General features: G+C 33.0%; 1 protein-coding gene across 3 annotated transcripts in view; it reads right to left on the minus strand.

The window, feature by feature from the left end:
• Window positions 1–3,887: 3,887 nt before the first annotated feature.
• LOC108746641 (intraflagellar transport protein 81 homolog) overlaps window positions 3,888–15,956 on the minus strand; it is a 227,054-nt gene continuing 214,985 nt past the window's right edge. For 2 of the 3 annotated variants that reach the window (XM_018483543.1, XM_018483540.1), the window contains 3 exons: window positions 5,349–5,429; window positions 5,112–5,278; window positions 3,888–3,966 (listed from right to left, as the gene is read on the minus strand). In XM_018483543.1, the coding sequence (XP_018339045.1) occupies window positions 3,960–3,966; window positions 5,112–5,278; window positions 5,349–5,429 (255 nt within the window). In that variant the 3' untranslated portion in view covers window positions 3,888–3,959. Of the gene's footprint in view, window positions 3,967–5,107; window positions 5,279–5,348; window positions 5,430–15,956 lie in introns of those variants that run through there. The other variant, XM_018483541.1, reaches the window with a different exon arrangement.

Raw genomic sequence — 15,956 nt, forward strand, 5'->3', positions numbered from 1 at the left:
CATCGAAGGAGGAGCTGAACAAGATCACAAAAAATAATTTTTTGAAGTGCTTCGAGGATTGGAAAAAACGTTGGCACAAGTGTATAATATCTGATGGGGATTACTTTGAAGGGGACAAAATAGATATTCAGGAATAAATAAATAATTTTTGAAAAAACACAAAATTCGCGATACTTTTTGAACAGACCTCGTATATACGATATTTGGATTAGATAACGGTTCTAATTTATCTTTTCCTTTTGTTATGAAGTTTTTTAAAATATTTAGGATGGAATATGCTAATTTATAGTTAAACATATTAGTTATAGCTAAAAAACTTTTTGAGGTAGATTTTACGTATAATATTGTAAAATATTTTTTTTAATGTAAATATTTTGTGTTAAATTATTATTCTGCCTACGATATTTTGATCTATTTTTAATAGTGCAAAAGATAAAGGAAAGAGGATAGCCATTCTTTAAAAAAATATGTATAGCGTCTATTGAGTTTTTTTGTGTGAAAACGTGGATGAAATAATATAATAATTCTGTCTATAAAACCATTAATGACATTTTTTTTGTGACATAGAGGATGTTGTGAATAAAAATTAAGGAACCTACCAAAACAAGTGACTTTTTTATATCTGTCAAAAATGATTTTCTAATTTTCTACAATGATGGTAGTGTCCAGAAAATTTAACCTTCCATCCAACCCATAGATCTCCACAATAAATTGTAGTCTAGTATATAAAGAATTAAAAATTTTTAAAACCTGATCGATGCTATTGGTAGGAGCCGCTAATATTATGTCGTCGACAAACCAAAAATAAAATAAATAATTGTGTAGGTAATTTTTGAATCGCAATTTCTTCCAAATTCTGCATCACTATATCCGCCATCACAGGCGACAATGGTGAGCCCATTGGAGTCTCAAAGACCTGTTTGTTAAAGGAAAAAAACGCGGAGGTTAGGACCAAACGAACTCTCCACCAAAATAGGATACACATTACAGGTCTTACTTGTCATATAATATCGGGAGTTCACTAGTGACACACATGTAATATTAACGTCTAATTTTTCGCTTATAAGTAATGTTTCACAAAAAATCGCATATTGCTGTATTAACTATGTTACTCATTGTAAAACATTGCTGCATTTTAACTACTGGACTTATATATATTGCATTTGAGGTAGATATGCACATTCTTTATCCTATATAATTATTTATCAACATATTTAATAATTTAATATAACATAAGAATATTAAGTAAGTATAATTATCAATTATTCATCAATTAATTACTAATTGTTATATTAATTGCTGTTAGATTAATGGAGTTTGTAATCTATCTACATTGTTTATTATTCCTCAAATTATATAACAAAAATATACATTGTACAAAAAATAACAATTAAAGAAAGAACATGTTACACAAATTTCTAAATATGCGTCCAATGACTTGTTTTTGCGCAATTATGATTAGCAATTTATATAGAATTTTAAATTAATAACACTGAGGATGACCCGATAAAGAGATCGAAACGTTTGTTACAATAAACATATATTGAAAATTGTTCATTGGCTCGTAGCCCTTCTTAAATACTTTTTGTATTTTCAATTTATTGAGATATATTATCTATTTTTGTTATTTTTTAAATTATATTTTTTATTAAAAATGTATTAAAAATATATTAGGTTAAGTAAAAAGTCATTGCGTTTTTTTAAAAGACATCTATCGGTAAAAACCGCAATTACTTTCTTACCAACAATATAAATATATCTTGATAGAGTAAAGTTTCAGCTTTAAAAATCTCTTTTTTAAATTATACGATACGACAATTTTTAATGGAGTTATGAGCAATTAAAGTCAAAATAATTCTTTTATTTAATCCGCGATAACTCAGTAATCAAAAGTCGTAGGAATATTTAAAAAAAAACGATTTTGTAGGGAAAGTATCAAGCTTTCACGATAGGTAATCGAAAATTTTCTCAAATTCGTTTTGGACACGTTACAAATCCACAAAGTGAGAAGAAAATTTTTCGTCTTTTTCAGCTCGTAGTTTTTGGTATGTAAAAATTATCAAACTCATATAAACTTAAAAAATGTGATAAGCTTTTAAAAGTAGAGATTTCAAGCTTTAAAACCCTTTTTTTAAATTTGAATTTCATTCATTATTGACGAAGATATTGTATATACAACTTTGAGCTAAAAAATACGCGATGACTTTTTAATTAACCTAATATATTTTTTAGAAATTATTTTGGAATTACATTTAACTTTAATTAAGAAAGAATTAAATAACATAGCTGCTGAATGGTTCCGCTTCGTTATACAACAATATGATAAAAAAATAAAAAATTCTACACAATAATTTTCAAGAATAGAAGTAAGAAGAGGAAATCATTTAATATAAAAGAATACACCAAAAATAAAATAATAAAGAATTAATAAAAAAGATTTAATAGGATTATAAGATAAAGAGATATATATACCTTCCAGGAAATATAAAAGATAATAATACATGATACATTCCGTATTATTATTCTTTATATTCTATAGAAGGTATATATACCGGGATAATCTATAAGCATTCTTTATGTTATCGTTATTAAAAGTCTTGCAATAATGTAGTCTTCCAAAAAATAATCTTATTTTTAAGTTTCCGCTAATATTTTTGGAAATGTGATACTTTCTTTTGCACAAGCGTGGCGTAGTAGGTAGCGCACGAAACTGCTATGCCAGAGGTCCCGAGTTTGATCCCAGGCAGATTCAAGAATTTTTCACGCGCTCTTTCTCTATGGTAGTTTGGAAAACCACCAAGAGTATTTATTGCCAACAGACCTGCCGTTCGGAACCGGCGTTAAATTGTAGGTCCCGTATGTCTCTGTGTGCGCACTACAAGCATACGTACGAGAGGCAGGCCTGATCCCGACTGGGATGTTGCACCATTGGATTGGATACTTTCTTTTAATGTAAAATTCTTCTTTTGTGAATAGCGCACATAAAATTCTTAGAGAAATTTTTGTAAAAGTGAGAAATTGGACAATAAATTGCGTGCTACAAGTATTGTAACGTCTATTGACATATAATTAATTAACAAAAACTTTTTTGGTACATCAAATTATAAGAAACGTTCTTCAAATTTGACATACTGAAATAATTGTTTGATTTGTGTGTTAATAACAGTTTTAATTACGTGCTTATTGCACGTAATTATTATCTAATTTCGCTCTTTACATTTCTCTAACAATTTTATCAATGTAATTAAAAAACAATCCGATATTCAAAAGGGTTTATTTTAATTTTATCACTCTAATTTATAATTTAACGAAATTATCATATTTAAAGTATGTGAAAGACAAAGAGATAGTGTAGTAGAGAGGAAAACTTGAAGTAAGAAGTAGTAAGAAGAAACGTGTTTTTATGAAAACATGTGAATGCGTCCAATCAGTAGTCCCGCTCGTAAAGCGCTCGCGTCTAACTACGCTGCTCCTGCCCGTCTTCTCTACACGGTCCGTACACTAACTATTTCTTCTTGTAATTTGAAAATTAAGCTTCAGACAAAATTTTCTAAAAGAAAAATCATCTTAGAATTAAATCAGGAATGTGACACATTAAAGACAAACGTTTTTTTTTAATCACCCTGTATAAGAATATAACTTATTATATTACATATTAAATTTATGAGTGGAAAATTACAATTAATCGATATGTTACCGATAACAATTATGTTTATTACTTGTAACATTCCAATTTATTGCACTAATATAACATTAATACAACAATAGTATAAATTTATTGAACTCTCAATATTAAAAACAAAATTACAATAAAATCAAGCAACTAAGAGCTAATACACAGTTGTTATAATTGTGCGTTAACAATTCTTCTTTATTCTTCCTCTATATATACAATTTCGACGTTTCGGTTGTTTTTTTCAGTCCTCTTCAAGGTGTTACATCCGTCAAAAAATCCAAAATTAAATGCTGTAAGTATTAATGTGCATTGAGTATAGTTCAATAAATGTTCGATAGCATCAATAATAATTTTAATAATGATTTGATAATTAGGAACGCTCGGCTATTTGTAGTAGTAAAAAAAATTATTAATTGCTAAATTAAAATCATTGTCAAGTATCATTTAAAAAATCATAAAACAGATACCATATCTATTTAATAAAATTGCATGCGAAAGAAGAAAAGAGAACTTCGCAGAAAATATAATGGGAAGAAGAGAGAGCGCGAATGATAATCGCAATAAGACCGCAACGGGTGGAACAGAGACAACTGTATCCTACAACGGATGGAAGAGAGAGAACAACAAGAGAGGTTAAAAAGAGAACGCAACGGGTGTGAGGGAAAGAGAAGGAACAAACAATCCCTTCCCCGTCTAACACGGACCTCGGTGACGCACTGTTCCTCTCTCGAATCCAGCTTCTGTGTGCACTTCTCCCTCCTCACACGCAGCACGCACGCACATACGTATACGCACTACATACAATGAATTAGAACCCTCCTCTAGTTTTGCTTCTGAAATTATTATTTATTTTTGAAGTAGAAATTTTTTCTACAAAAATTACGAGCCCCTTCTTAAAATAATTGTATACATATTCTTTTATAACTAGTTTTTTATTTCGTAGCTATCGATTGAACCCAAAAACTTGATCGATTCAGACATAATTGAGATACGATTTGTTTGCAAATCAGCGACTCATATAAAGACACGGTATGATCTCGTGCTCGTTTCTCGAGCTATGCGTTCACTTGGCATGAGATACTATTATACATATCGTGTCTCTTGATATACGAATAATAAGTAAATAAAAAAATAAAAAAATAAATAAATAAATAAATGAATAAATAAATAAATGAATAATTTATTTATTCGTTTATTTATTTATTCATTTATTTATTTATTCATTTATTTAAATAAATAAATATTAATTCTGTTTGCATATATTTATATAATTATATTTAAAGATTTATATCACACACGCTATGCTTAAGCTGTATAATATTTGAAAACCATTTATATCACATACGCTATGCTTAAGCTGTAAAATATATTTGAAAATCAAGTATATGATGAACATATATATATATATATAATATATGCATGAAATATTACTTACGATATAATAGTATTCCATTGTTGCGCTTTATTCTCGTACTGTATAATGTATTCTTTTATCTTTTCTTGTTCCTTGTTCAAATTTCGTAAAGTTTCTTGTTCTATCATAATCATATTATATAACTGTTGTTTGAATGTTTGTCCTACATTATTGAAATTATTGTTGTTCTAAAAAAAAAATTACTGTAAATATATTAAGTAAATGATAAAGGTTGTTTCAGAATTTTTATATATTTACTTCGCCTTCATTACGTAGTATCTCTTCGATAAGCTTTATTTTCGAAATTTTTTGTTGTAATTGTTTCTTATCCTTAGTATCCTACGATCCAAGACACAATATTATAACATATTCATAAAAGTTAGGTGAATAAAAGTACGCAGTACAACACTTCATGTTCGAAAATATAAAAAGTTTTAAATGTGTATAAATCATATTCGATTTGCTGTTGCAACTTACTTCAGCCCGTATTTAGGACCATCGTCAGTGACACAAAACTTAAAAATAATCTATCAACAGAAACGACAAAAATAAAAGAGCAAATTAAGTTATTAGAATAAATTAATAATTAATAATTAATTGATATATTATATATTTAGGATTCAATATTAACAAAATTGTATACAAAGTTTAAGGATGTATGGGCATCATTTTTACAATGTATATATTAGGTGTACAAATTATAATTCTCGGTCCTCCTCTAAAATCAATCATAACATTAATATAAATTGCTACGTTTCCGGCCCTGTTTGAGATATCGAAGCACTAACCTTAAAACATTAATACGCGATTATACAGCTAACATAACTTTAAAGAGTAAATGAAGTTTTTGCGTAACAAAATGTCGTTTCAGAAAAAATATTTCCGTCACTGCATATTGTTTGCGTTTGAAATAAAAAAACCACCGCCAAAGCAATAAATTTGAACAAAAGTAATAACAAATTTGATATGCTTGATCTTTGGAGAAGATGCGGTTTCATATAGCACCTGCAAAAAATAATTTGCACAATTTCGTAAAGGAAATTTTGATTTGTCAGATGAAGTTCGTTCTGGATAACCGAAAAAATTTGAAGACCAAGAATTAGAAAAGCAATTAGTTGAAAATTCGTTACAGACGCAATCAGAACTCGCATAAGCTCTTAAAATAATACAACAAACTGTTTCGGTATGATTAAAAGAGCTAGGACTAATTCAAAAAGCGTATCGTTCAGTTCCATATGTGCTTAATGCAGACAACAAAAAGAAACGCTACGATACGGCTGGATCTTTGCTTTCGTGTTTAAAAAAAAACGATTTCCTGTATAAAGTGATGTCTGACAATGAAAAATGGGTGTTGTAGGACAACTCGAAAGTAATAGTACTGAGGCGGATTGAATCCGTAGATATAGTAATCAGGTGGCGTTCGTGTCATGGGACTGGGCACGGGGTATCTACTCAATTTTCCCCTCTTTCATTTGGGATGACATTATTAGCTCGACATCCATGGAGGTGTTTTTTTCAGCCTCCTCGGCGAGAGCGTTTTCATCCTCGACCTCCTTAGCGAGAGCATTCTCGTCGTCATCCTTCTCCTCTTCCTCCTCCATCACCACTGCACTAAACTGCACTAGAACTTTTTTTCTCATTTTCAACTATCGAACATATACTTATCCCATTTTAAATTCTAAAATGTTTACTACTTAAAGGACAGAAAACAAGTCTTATAATACAAAAAACCATACCGTCTCGCACGCGTGGACAAGACTGACGTAGAGAAGCATCCTTCGCTGTAGCGAGGCTGCCCGGGATTTATCTACAGGCGACCGTTGCATAAAAACAAGTCAAGTCAAAAGTGCCGCCACAAAAAGATCGGTGTCTTCAGTTTTCGGAGGTAGTTGCCTTTGTATATAAAACATCCGGTTATCAAATGCCATTTTTATATGCATTGTTTTAGGGTATTGAACAGCGCTGCCGCCATAGCCACAACGTATGCGCTATCTCGTATACTTATCATCTTTCTCTCAATGCGTTGCCATCTTTCCCTATTTCTCTTTTTCTTCTCACGTACAAAACATTTAACATATCACATGTCCGATGACATCATCAATATAATTTGATATAACAAGAATGCAACGTTTGCAATTTCATCGATGTATTATAGCTTTATTAAATTTAGCATATTAAACAATTTTTTCAAGGACATTCAACATGTTACGACGTGTCACGACATATTCGAGCTATGACATCATCATCAATGTAATGTGATCCAACAAAATGCAACGTTTGCAATTTTACAAGCGTAGATGTACGAAAGCTTTGTTAGATTTAGAGTGACATCATTCTATGAGTCGTCTCGCGACGCCAGCGTAGCCTGGTGGCTGGCCGTTTGTCAAATAATGTGAATATTGATATAAAATGTAAAGATCTAGGCGCATTGCATCATTAGTCAATCAGATAACGTGACAACATGGAGCGTGATTTGATAGAGTAAGCTGCTCAGCTGAACACCAAAAAAAAATATGTCACGTGGGAACATCGCGATGCGATGATTTCATCGTATTAAAGCGATTATCGATTGTTAATAAACAGTCAATGGTCGCACGTATCATAAGGCTCGAGAGTTTGAAGGATTTGGTGCGTGGACGATTCATGCATATGAGTACTGGATATGGTGCGAGATCGAAACAGCGTTTAAAAGCCGTATACTGACGGGCGCTGATAAATAATCACATCGAGCAACGACGGTTTTTGGAAGACATCAGCAATGTAATGCTCGAACGAGTGCAAGACGCTGTAGAAAGAAACTATTGTGTGAAAGTGAACACTGCGTTCATCGGTGAATTTGCGACGAATAACAAACGTGACATTAAGAGCACTAAATAGACATTAAATACGAAAAACATTGAAATATATCGATTTGCGCGAGTAGTACAAGCGATACATCGTCAAGCATGGCATCGCTCGAAGAGTTCTAGGAACGCGATAGCGGGTGGGCTATTACATATATTAAATTTGACTGTCAACGTAAATAAATTAAATCTCATGCGCGCGAGATGTCACATTGAACTCTCGCAAAAAATTATGCCGAAAAGAGCAATAATTAACGTGCCATCCATGGACAATGCGTGTTTTGCCTGGTCGATGGTCACCGTTCTATACCAGCCGAAAGACATGCGGATCGGAAATCTTCATATCTACATAACACAAAAGGGCTAAATTTCACAAACATCGAGTTTTCAATGACATTATAGGACATTTCGTAATTTACGTTTGAATGCGGTGTCGATCAACATATGTATATGGCATTGAAAATGGACAAATCCATCCTCTGCGGCTCATCGGTGACAAGAAGGAGAAATATGTCAATATGCTATACATGCAAAATCCACACAATGACAGCTGTTCCGGAATTATTGTTAGAATCACGCTGTTTGTCTCAAGACGGCACGCGACCCCCCCCCCCCCCCCCCCCATGCGCAACTCTCGAAAAGCGAACTCTCGCGCACACGTTCCACGTGCGAATATTCAGTTCGCTACCCGATTCCGATCGATAAAGATCACATACAATCGATACTCATTCTCAACGCATCTTCTCGAATTAAGTGCGAACCTATCAAATTGTCGTCGCGTATTATCGGTGTTCTGTCACTTACCGTGACCGGTATACGCGAGAACATTAAGTGCGTGAGAATAACCAGAGTTTCCGCCAAGGTTTGCCGATCTTGTTATTGCTCGCATTCTGTCGAACGGTTGTGAGAAATCACTCCAAGTCGTACCAAGTGTGAAATAGCTGTACACGCATCTACCGAACGAAATCCATCATCGCTACTATTGTTATGAGCATCGCCTACTGCCCGCTTCGAGGAAATCGTTATTCCTATCTATAATAAATCTAACATATTACAACAAAGAGAATTGTCATTACACGCCGCCTTAGTGAGCGAGCCTTCCGTACAAGGTGACACCAGCCACCCGTCACAAAACAACAGTCTCGGCCACTTTGTGTAGATCAAGAATCTGTCGCGACTTGTGAGATCACAATTCACCTCAGAAAGGAGCACATTAAATATATCTGCAACTGATAAGTATGGTATATCCCGAGCGGTGGCAATTGATTGAGCACACTTAAAACTTGATCGGTTTAGCCCTTATTGAAATCCGATAATCTCGATCTGGCGTAACTCGCCGACTCGTGTAAAGTAGTCACGGCAGTGTCGCGTAGCTTAGCGCCAAGACACTACCAGTGTCTCCAAATATGTTCGATCTGGTACATTGCATGGATTACGTATACTTTGAACTGTCAATATGTAAACAGTATGAGTGGAGAATTAAAATAATTGAAATCATTTTTTACGCTAAAAGCTGTGTTATCGATAAATTTGATGCTTCTTCACAAAAATTTGTGATAAAAGATTCTATTATACGAAGGGGGACCCAAAAAAAACGGGAATTTCGTCATAACTTCTTTATTTCTCAATATTTTAACACCAAATTTTAATCACCTTCAAAGTATTCGCCATTGACCACAACACACTTCTCCAAACGATTCTTCCATTGTTCAAAACAGTTTTTAAATTCACTCATCGGGATGTCCTTTAAGCCTTCCAGCGATTTTTGTTTCACCTCCTCCACAGTGGCAAAACGCTTTCCTTTCATATTCCTTTTGAATTTGGGGAACAAAAAGAAGTCACAGGGGGCTAGATCCGGTGAGTATGGGGGGTGGACAATTGGTGTCATGGCGTTTTTGGTCAAAAATTGCTTCACGGAAAGGGCGGTGTGGGCCGGCGCGTTGTCATGATGGAAGAACCAGTTTTCGCCGAAATGTAAAAAGTTGTTTTACTAAAAAAAATCTCACAGGCGAACCGATGCACTCACAGCGACACAACTTCGCACACTGACGCAGGTGGCGTGACACTAACGGACATGTGGTCAAACAATAGGTTCCCCCACTCTCCCTCCCCACCACAGCGTAATTCCCGGAACTTATGGGTCCCCCCTCGTAGACTATGAATAAATAGTTTGCATTTTAAATAATATCAAAAATGCTGCATTATATGACAAATAGACAAATACTGTTTCCTCATTTCGATCTTCAACGTACGATTGAACCGTTTGATGACTGTTCAAAGAAAAAGAAAAGTTTAGAAATACGGAAAGATCTCAATTTGGCAAATTGAAGTTGAGGTTGAGGTTTAGGTTTCTGGGATCTCAGTGCGTATAGTTAGGATTAAAAGTGTTTGATAGACATTCCTTAACGGTTCGATAGATGTTTGACAGTGACCTAGTTTCCACCGAGAGTTTAATCAGGATTAAAATGTAAGAACCAACCAACTACAGTCAAGCATTTCCCTGTCGTTCGACTGTAACCGACGAATATCGACTGTAGTTGGTTCTTACATTCCGATTCGGATTAAACCCTCGGTGGAAACCAGGTCAGTGATTCGAAAGATGTTTTTGACAGTGATTCGATAGACGTTCAATGATATTTTGATATATGTTTGATAATTGTCATAAATGTTTGATTGTAGGTCGCTAATACTGTCATCATGTGATAGTGAGCAATAATGTCATAATAGTAAAGCATTTTTTGATTAATAATTTAACAGATAAAATTATATGTTCTTCTCGGTCAGACGTCGATATATGGCAGATGTAGCGAAGACCATGTTAGATACAATTTTGCGTAAGTGTAATATAAAATTTTTTTCTACGAAAATCGACGTGTCACACATATTTTGCGGTGAGATTACTTTCTTGAATACATAGATATACAATTTTGCAGTTTCGCATAGATCTAACATATCGACTTCAGCAATAGTTGTCGGCAATAACTATTATATATAATGAGTAAACATCCATTTGACTAGCAATTAGTGAGTGAATATCGGTTTTCAAAGGAACATGTATAAACACTTAATTATAATACATAACTTTGTAATACTACTGTAGTTCCATCTATGATTGCGATTCAAAATTGAGAAGGATTTTATTGCGCAGTTTACAAAATTGTCTATGTACTTATGTATATAAATTCTCCCCGAAATATTTAGGCAAAATCAGTTTTGATCGAATATGGAATATCTTTTACTTAACTGATAGAATTAAAATTTATTTATCCAATGAAAGAAATTTTTCATACGCGGTTTATAACACACATGCACGCACGCACATATACGCGCGCGCGTGTGTGTGTGTTGTCTCTTATTAAAGTTTTACTTATAATCATTTTACAGAAACAAAAATCATTTATAAATAAAATTAATATTTCCTGTAATTAAAAATAATTAAATATTATACGATAAATGTATTGTAAAATAAAAGATGAAAAAAAAGAACTAAGTTAATAATGTACAAATTTATATGTAATAAATTTAAAAACTGCAAATGTCACGAATTTACTATTCTATCTGTAGAAATATTACGATTGATCACAATAATGAGATAGAATATATATTTCTAGTAATTTGATTTTAATTCTATCATAACAATAAATGATTATCGTTATTAAATAATGATTTGATATTACATCAGTGAAAACAGTCTGTGCAAGAGCGTTCGAAGAAATAAAGTAATTACTTCTAAAAATTTAGGTTGACCAATAATGATAGTCACTTATATCTTTAAAAAGAATTCATAACGTTTTTAATATTATAGGTACACATGAAATATATTCTTTTATGATAACTTAGATTTGTTTTAGTATTTTCTGCTTACACATACATTTAGAATTACATTTCTTATTATGATTTGAACATACATCATGTCCATAGTATATTTAATGTGAACTTTATTAATGTTAAAATATAAGCGTAACAAATTCTTCGGATTACAGTCAAAGAAACTCAGGCTTTATTAAGAGATGTCATGATATAACAGTTTTTGTATTTAATAATGAAAAATTACATTGTAGCTTACGTATTTTTAAAAACATTAATTTAAAAAATTTTTAATGTAATAATATTGTAAGTAAGTCTTTATTTTTTTGTCTACTTACATTCAATAAATGTGATAATATTCGATAACAAAAGGATATGTGTGTCACCTCTGGAATCGAAATCTCTTTGAAATATCGTTGAATACTATGGCATAAGGAAAACATACGTTTTTTTAATACACGCATAATTTGATTGTTTATATGTAGGCTGCTGGAAAAGTTTCTGCAAATAATATGAAAAAAATTATATAAAATTCGGCTTTATTGTTTTTCGAAGTATTCGCCTTTAAGATCGATACATTTTTGCATTCGCTCGAACCAATTTTCGAAGCATTTTTTCCACTCTAAGGCTGTAACCTCAGAAATCAGTGTACGAAATGTTTCAGGCGACTCAAATCGCTCACCACACATCTTAGTTTTAATGTTTGGGAACAAAAAGAAGTCATTAGGTGATAAATCAGGTGAATACGGACAATGAGTCATCAATTATTATTGGATAAAAAATCAATGGTTTGATGTGCTGTGTGACAGCTGGCGTTGTCATGATGAAGGATGATGCGACGATTTCGGTTTGTTCTACGCAATTCATTTATGACTTCTGGCAAACAAATTGTTGTATACCAATCAGTATTTACAGTCCTTCGATCCTCTAAAGCCATGGTTGTCACATGTCCGGTATAATCGAAAAAACAAGCAATCATTTGCTTGGCAGCACTGCGTGCTGAATGAACAACTTTTGTTGGTTTCGGTTCATTTTAAAATACCCAAACAGTGAATTGTTGTTTACTTTCGGGCTCATACGAATAGATCCATGTTTCGTCCCCAGTAACGATATTGTAGACCAAATATGACCGACCTCGGTTGAATTTCTTGAGCATTTCTTTGCTCCATTTAACACGAGCCTGTTTTTGAGCTTCGGTCAAATTGTGTGGGATCCAACGACTGCAAAGTTTCGCTCAAGTGATCATGCAAAATCGTATGTATTGCTTTCATGTCAATGCCTAAGGATGCCTGAATCTCGCGGTATGTTATATGCCGGTCTCGCTCAATCATTTCACGCACAGCATCAACATTAGTGGCAACAACAGACGTGGATGGACGATCTTCATCACTAAGAAAGGTACGTCCACGCTGGAATTCGGCAAACCAATTATAAACAGTCCTATTGGATGGTGCTTCATCCCCAAAAGCCAAATGAAGTCGATCGATGCATTGTTTCGGAGTTAGATTACATTTGTAATTGTAAAAAATCATTGCCCGAAAATTTTCATGCGATATTTTCATTTTCTTACAAAATAACTTTTTTTAAAATACTATGCAAACAAAACTAATTGACTTGGGTACAAATTGTCAATTGAATTATAGGTTAAAAACGTCTAATTTTACGGATATGATAGTAGCAAAACGTTGGCGCCACTGGAAGTACTAGATTGCAGAAACTTTTCCAGCAGTCTACGTACAAGGATTTATCGTTGGAAAATAAATTTATCGTGAAGGAAGCGATGGTGTTGAGAAACGGAGCCATTCTCTCATTACAATTTTACATGTCCTATGTTATATTGGAATTTCTTGATAAAATCCGAAAAGTATTGCACTTCCTGATTGAATGCTTATCACCATGGATTGCATTGGAAAGACGGAATAATTCCGTACAGCATGGAGAAAAGCCTGATTACATTGGCTGTAATTGGTGCGGAAGAAAATGACGACAATAGAGCTCTTGAATACGACAAAAGATTTAAAAACGCAAATGGCTGGCTGATATACTCGGTAGCGACAACTTGATCATTGAGAGTCTGGATACTGATTATGAAGGTATAGATTCTTTACGTAATCTGGATATTACTAATATTGTGCGATGAGGAAAACATATTAAGAATTGTAGGTTACAGAATGTATTTTAAACTGGTGGTCGAAGCGTCCGAAAAAAATGTATAAAAAATAAAATACAAAATTTTTTTGAATACACTTTAATTTCTTTCCCTTTTCCCTGTAATTAAGAATATATCGATAATGATAGCTGTTTAGTAGTATACTAAATAAAGCGTTCGATATGTATTCTACAATAATAATGCGGAAGGTGATTCTTTTCATAGGTGTCACATTTTTTGTTCATGTCATGTAATTTGGAATTTCTCAAAAGAAAAAAAAAGAAATATATTCTTCGTTGTCCGGTTTTATTGATAGCAAAAAAAACGAGAGGCGAGCGGATATGAAAACATTAGACTTGGTAAGGTAGTTTAATCTTTTTTTTGTTACACACAGATTTTGTTACGTATCTATTCTACATCCCCTAAATTCTAGACGTCAATGATTTTTCTTCGTACTCTTACTAGACTCGAAGAGAGATTTCAGTCGCTTCAAGTCTTTTGTAAAAATCAAACTCTATCAGTCGGCTAGTCTGTCGGTTAGTCTTGTGAACGATGGAATACTTACATAACCTCTCGGATACTGTGGGCTTAATACATGCAAAAGCTTCGATTTTAATTAATAGAATCGGAGCATTGTCAATCACTGTGCAACGAATAAATCAAGCGTTTATTAACATCACTCGGAACGCACCTGATTTGCTGCAAATTAATGTCCGCGTTGCTCGGGAACATCAATTGTTAGAAATAATGTAAGTACTTATATTAATGATCACAGTCATTGACATAGCGCGTTATGACTTCGCGTTAGACTCGATATGACAATCAAGGAATAGATATTAGCATTTATGAAATTTTGTGCTCTTATTCGCAGCGGTGCTCTGCATGTGATCAAGTTCTTATTATTTTGCATGCAATAAATGCTGTATGTGCAGATGAGAACTATTAATTTGTGCTATTGTAAATCTTATCATTGTATGTTTCAGGGATTGCAGATGCTATATTTATGCAAGCAATCGATAAAGTAGAGGAATGTAAAAGATATTTGGAGATTCTGGTGAACGACGTTATGACAATACATATTGAATGTAAATAGGAGAGAAGTTAAATTATGTTGATGCAGTGAGACTGGGGACTTCACGTGAAAGAAACATAAATTTACAAATATATCATATAAGTATTAAAAAAATAAATAAGTTAACATTAATTCTATTTTATAAAAAGCATTGTTGAAATATATGTACATTTGAAGTATATATCCTGTAGGAGTATGAAATTAATCTATTACCTTTTTATTATCTTTTCCTACGTTCATCCTTCGCTCATTCTTTGATGATTTCATGTTACACTACGCGTGTTGACGTCATTATGACGTCTAACGATGTCATCATGCCAACATTGAATGTTCGATTTGGGCTCATTAATCCGGTAGAATAAAAATCATAAATCTTTGCGTGTGTGTGCAAGAAAAGTCACAAAACGTGAGAGATAATGAGGGAATACAACGGGAGAAAGAGAGAGAGAGAGAGAGAGAGAGAGAGAGAGAGAGAAAAGATGCTAAGTATAAATAGTAAAAGATAGTACGTTCGGCTACTTGTCTTATGCTATTAAAATATTAAAATTGTGCTTGTGTCATTCTATTGTTAAATCGCATTATAAAAATTACAAATAAATATCGTATCTTTTTATTAAAATCGCGAGAATAAATTTTGAACAATTTGTGACTATATATATATATATATAACTTTATTGCTTTCCACATAACACATCGGTCAATAAGTCCCCGGTCTGACACATAGAGAGCGCCACTAACACAAAAAGTACATAGTGGTTCGAAAGAACAGACCCTTTTAGGCGTACTGTCAAATGTATATGTCATTCGGATCATTATTGTGTGAGTTATTGAAGCTTTAGTGACGCTAATTTGGTTATTTTCATAACAATGGAAAAAAAGGAATTTCGTGTGCTCATTAAACACTGCTTTTTGATGGGAAAAAACACCGTTGAGGCAAAACAGTGGTTGGACAAACATTATGGCACCTCTGCCCCAGGCAAATCAACAATTATCGA

The sequence above is a fragment of the Trachymyrmex septentrionalis genome, unplaced genomic scaffold (genome assembly GCF_001594115.1).
Source record: "Trachymyrmex septentrionalis isolate Tsep2-gDNA-1 unplaced genomic scaffold, Tsep1.0 scaffold184, whole genome shotgun sequence".
In the NCBI taxonomy this organism is placed as follows: domain Eukaryota; kingdom Metazoa; phylum Arthropoda; class Insecta; order Hymenoptera; family Formicidae; genus Trachymyrmex; species Trachymyrmex septentrionalis.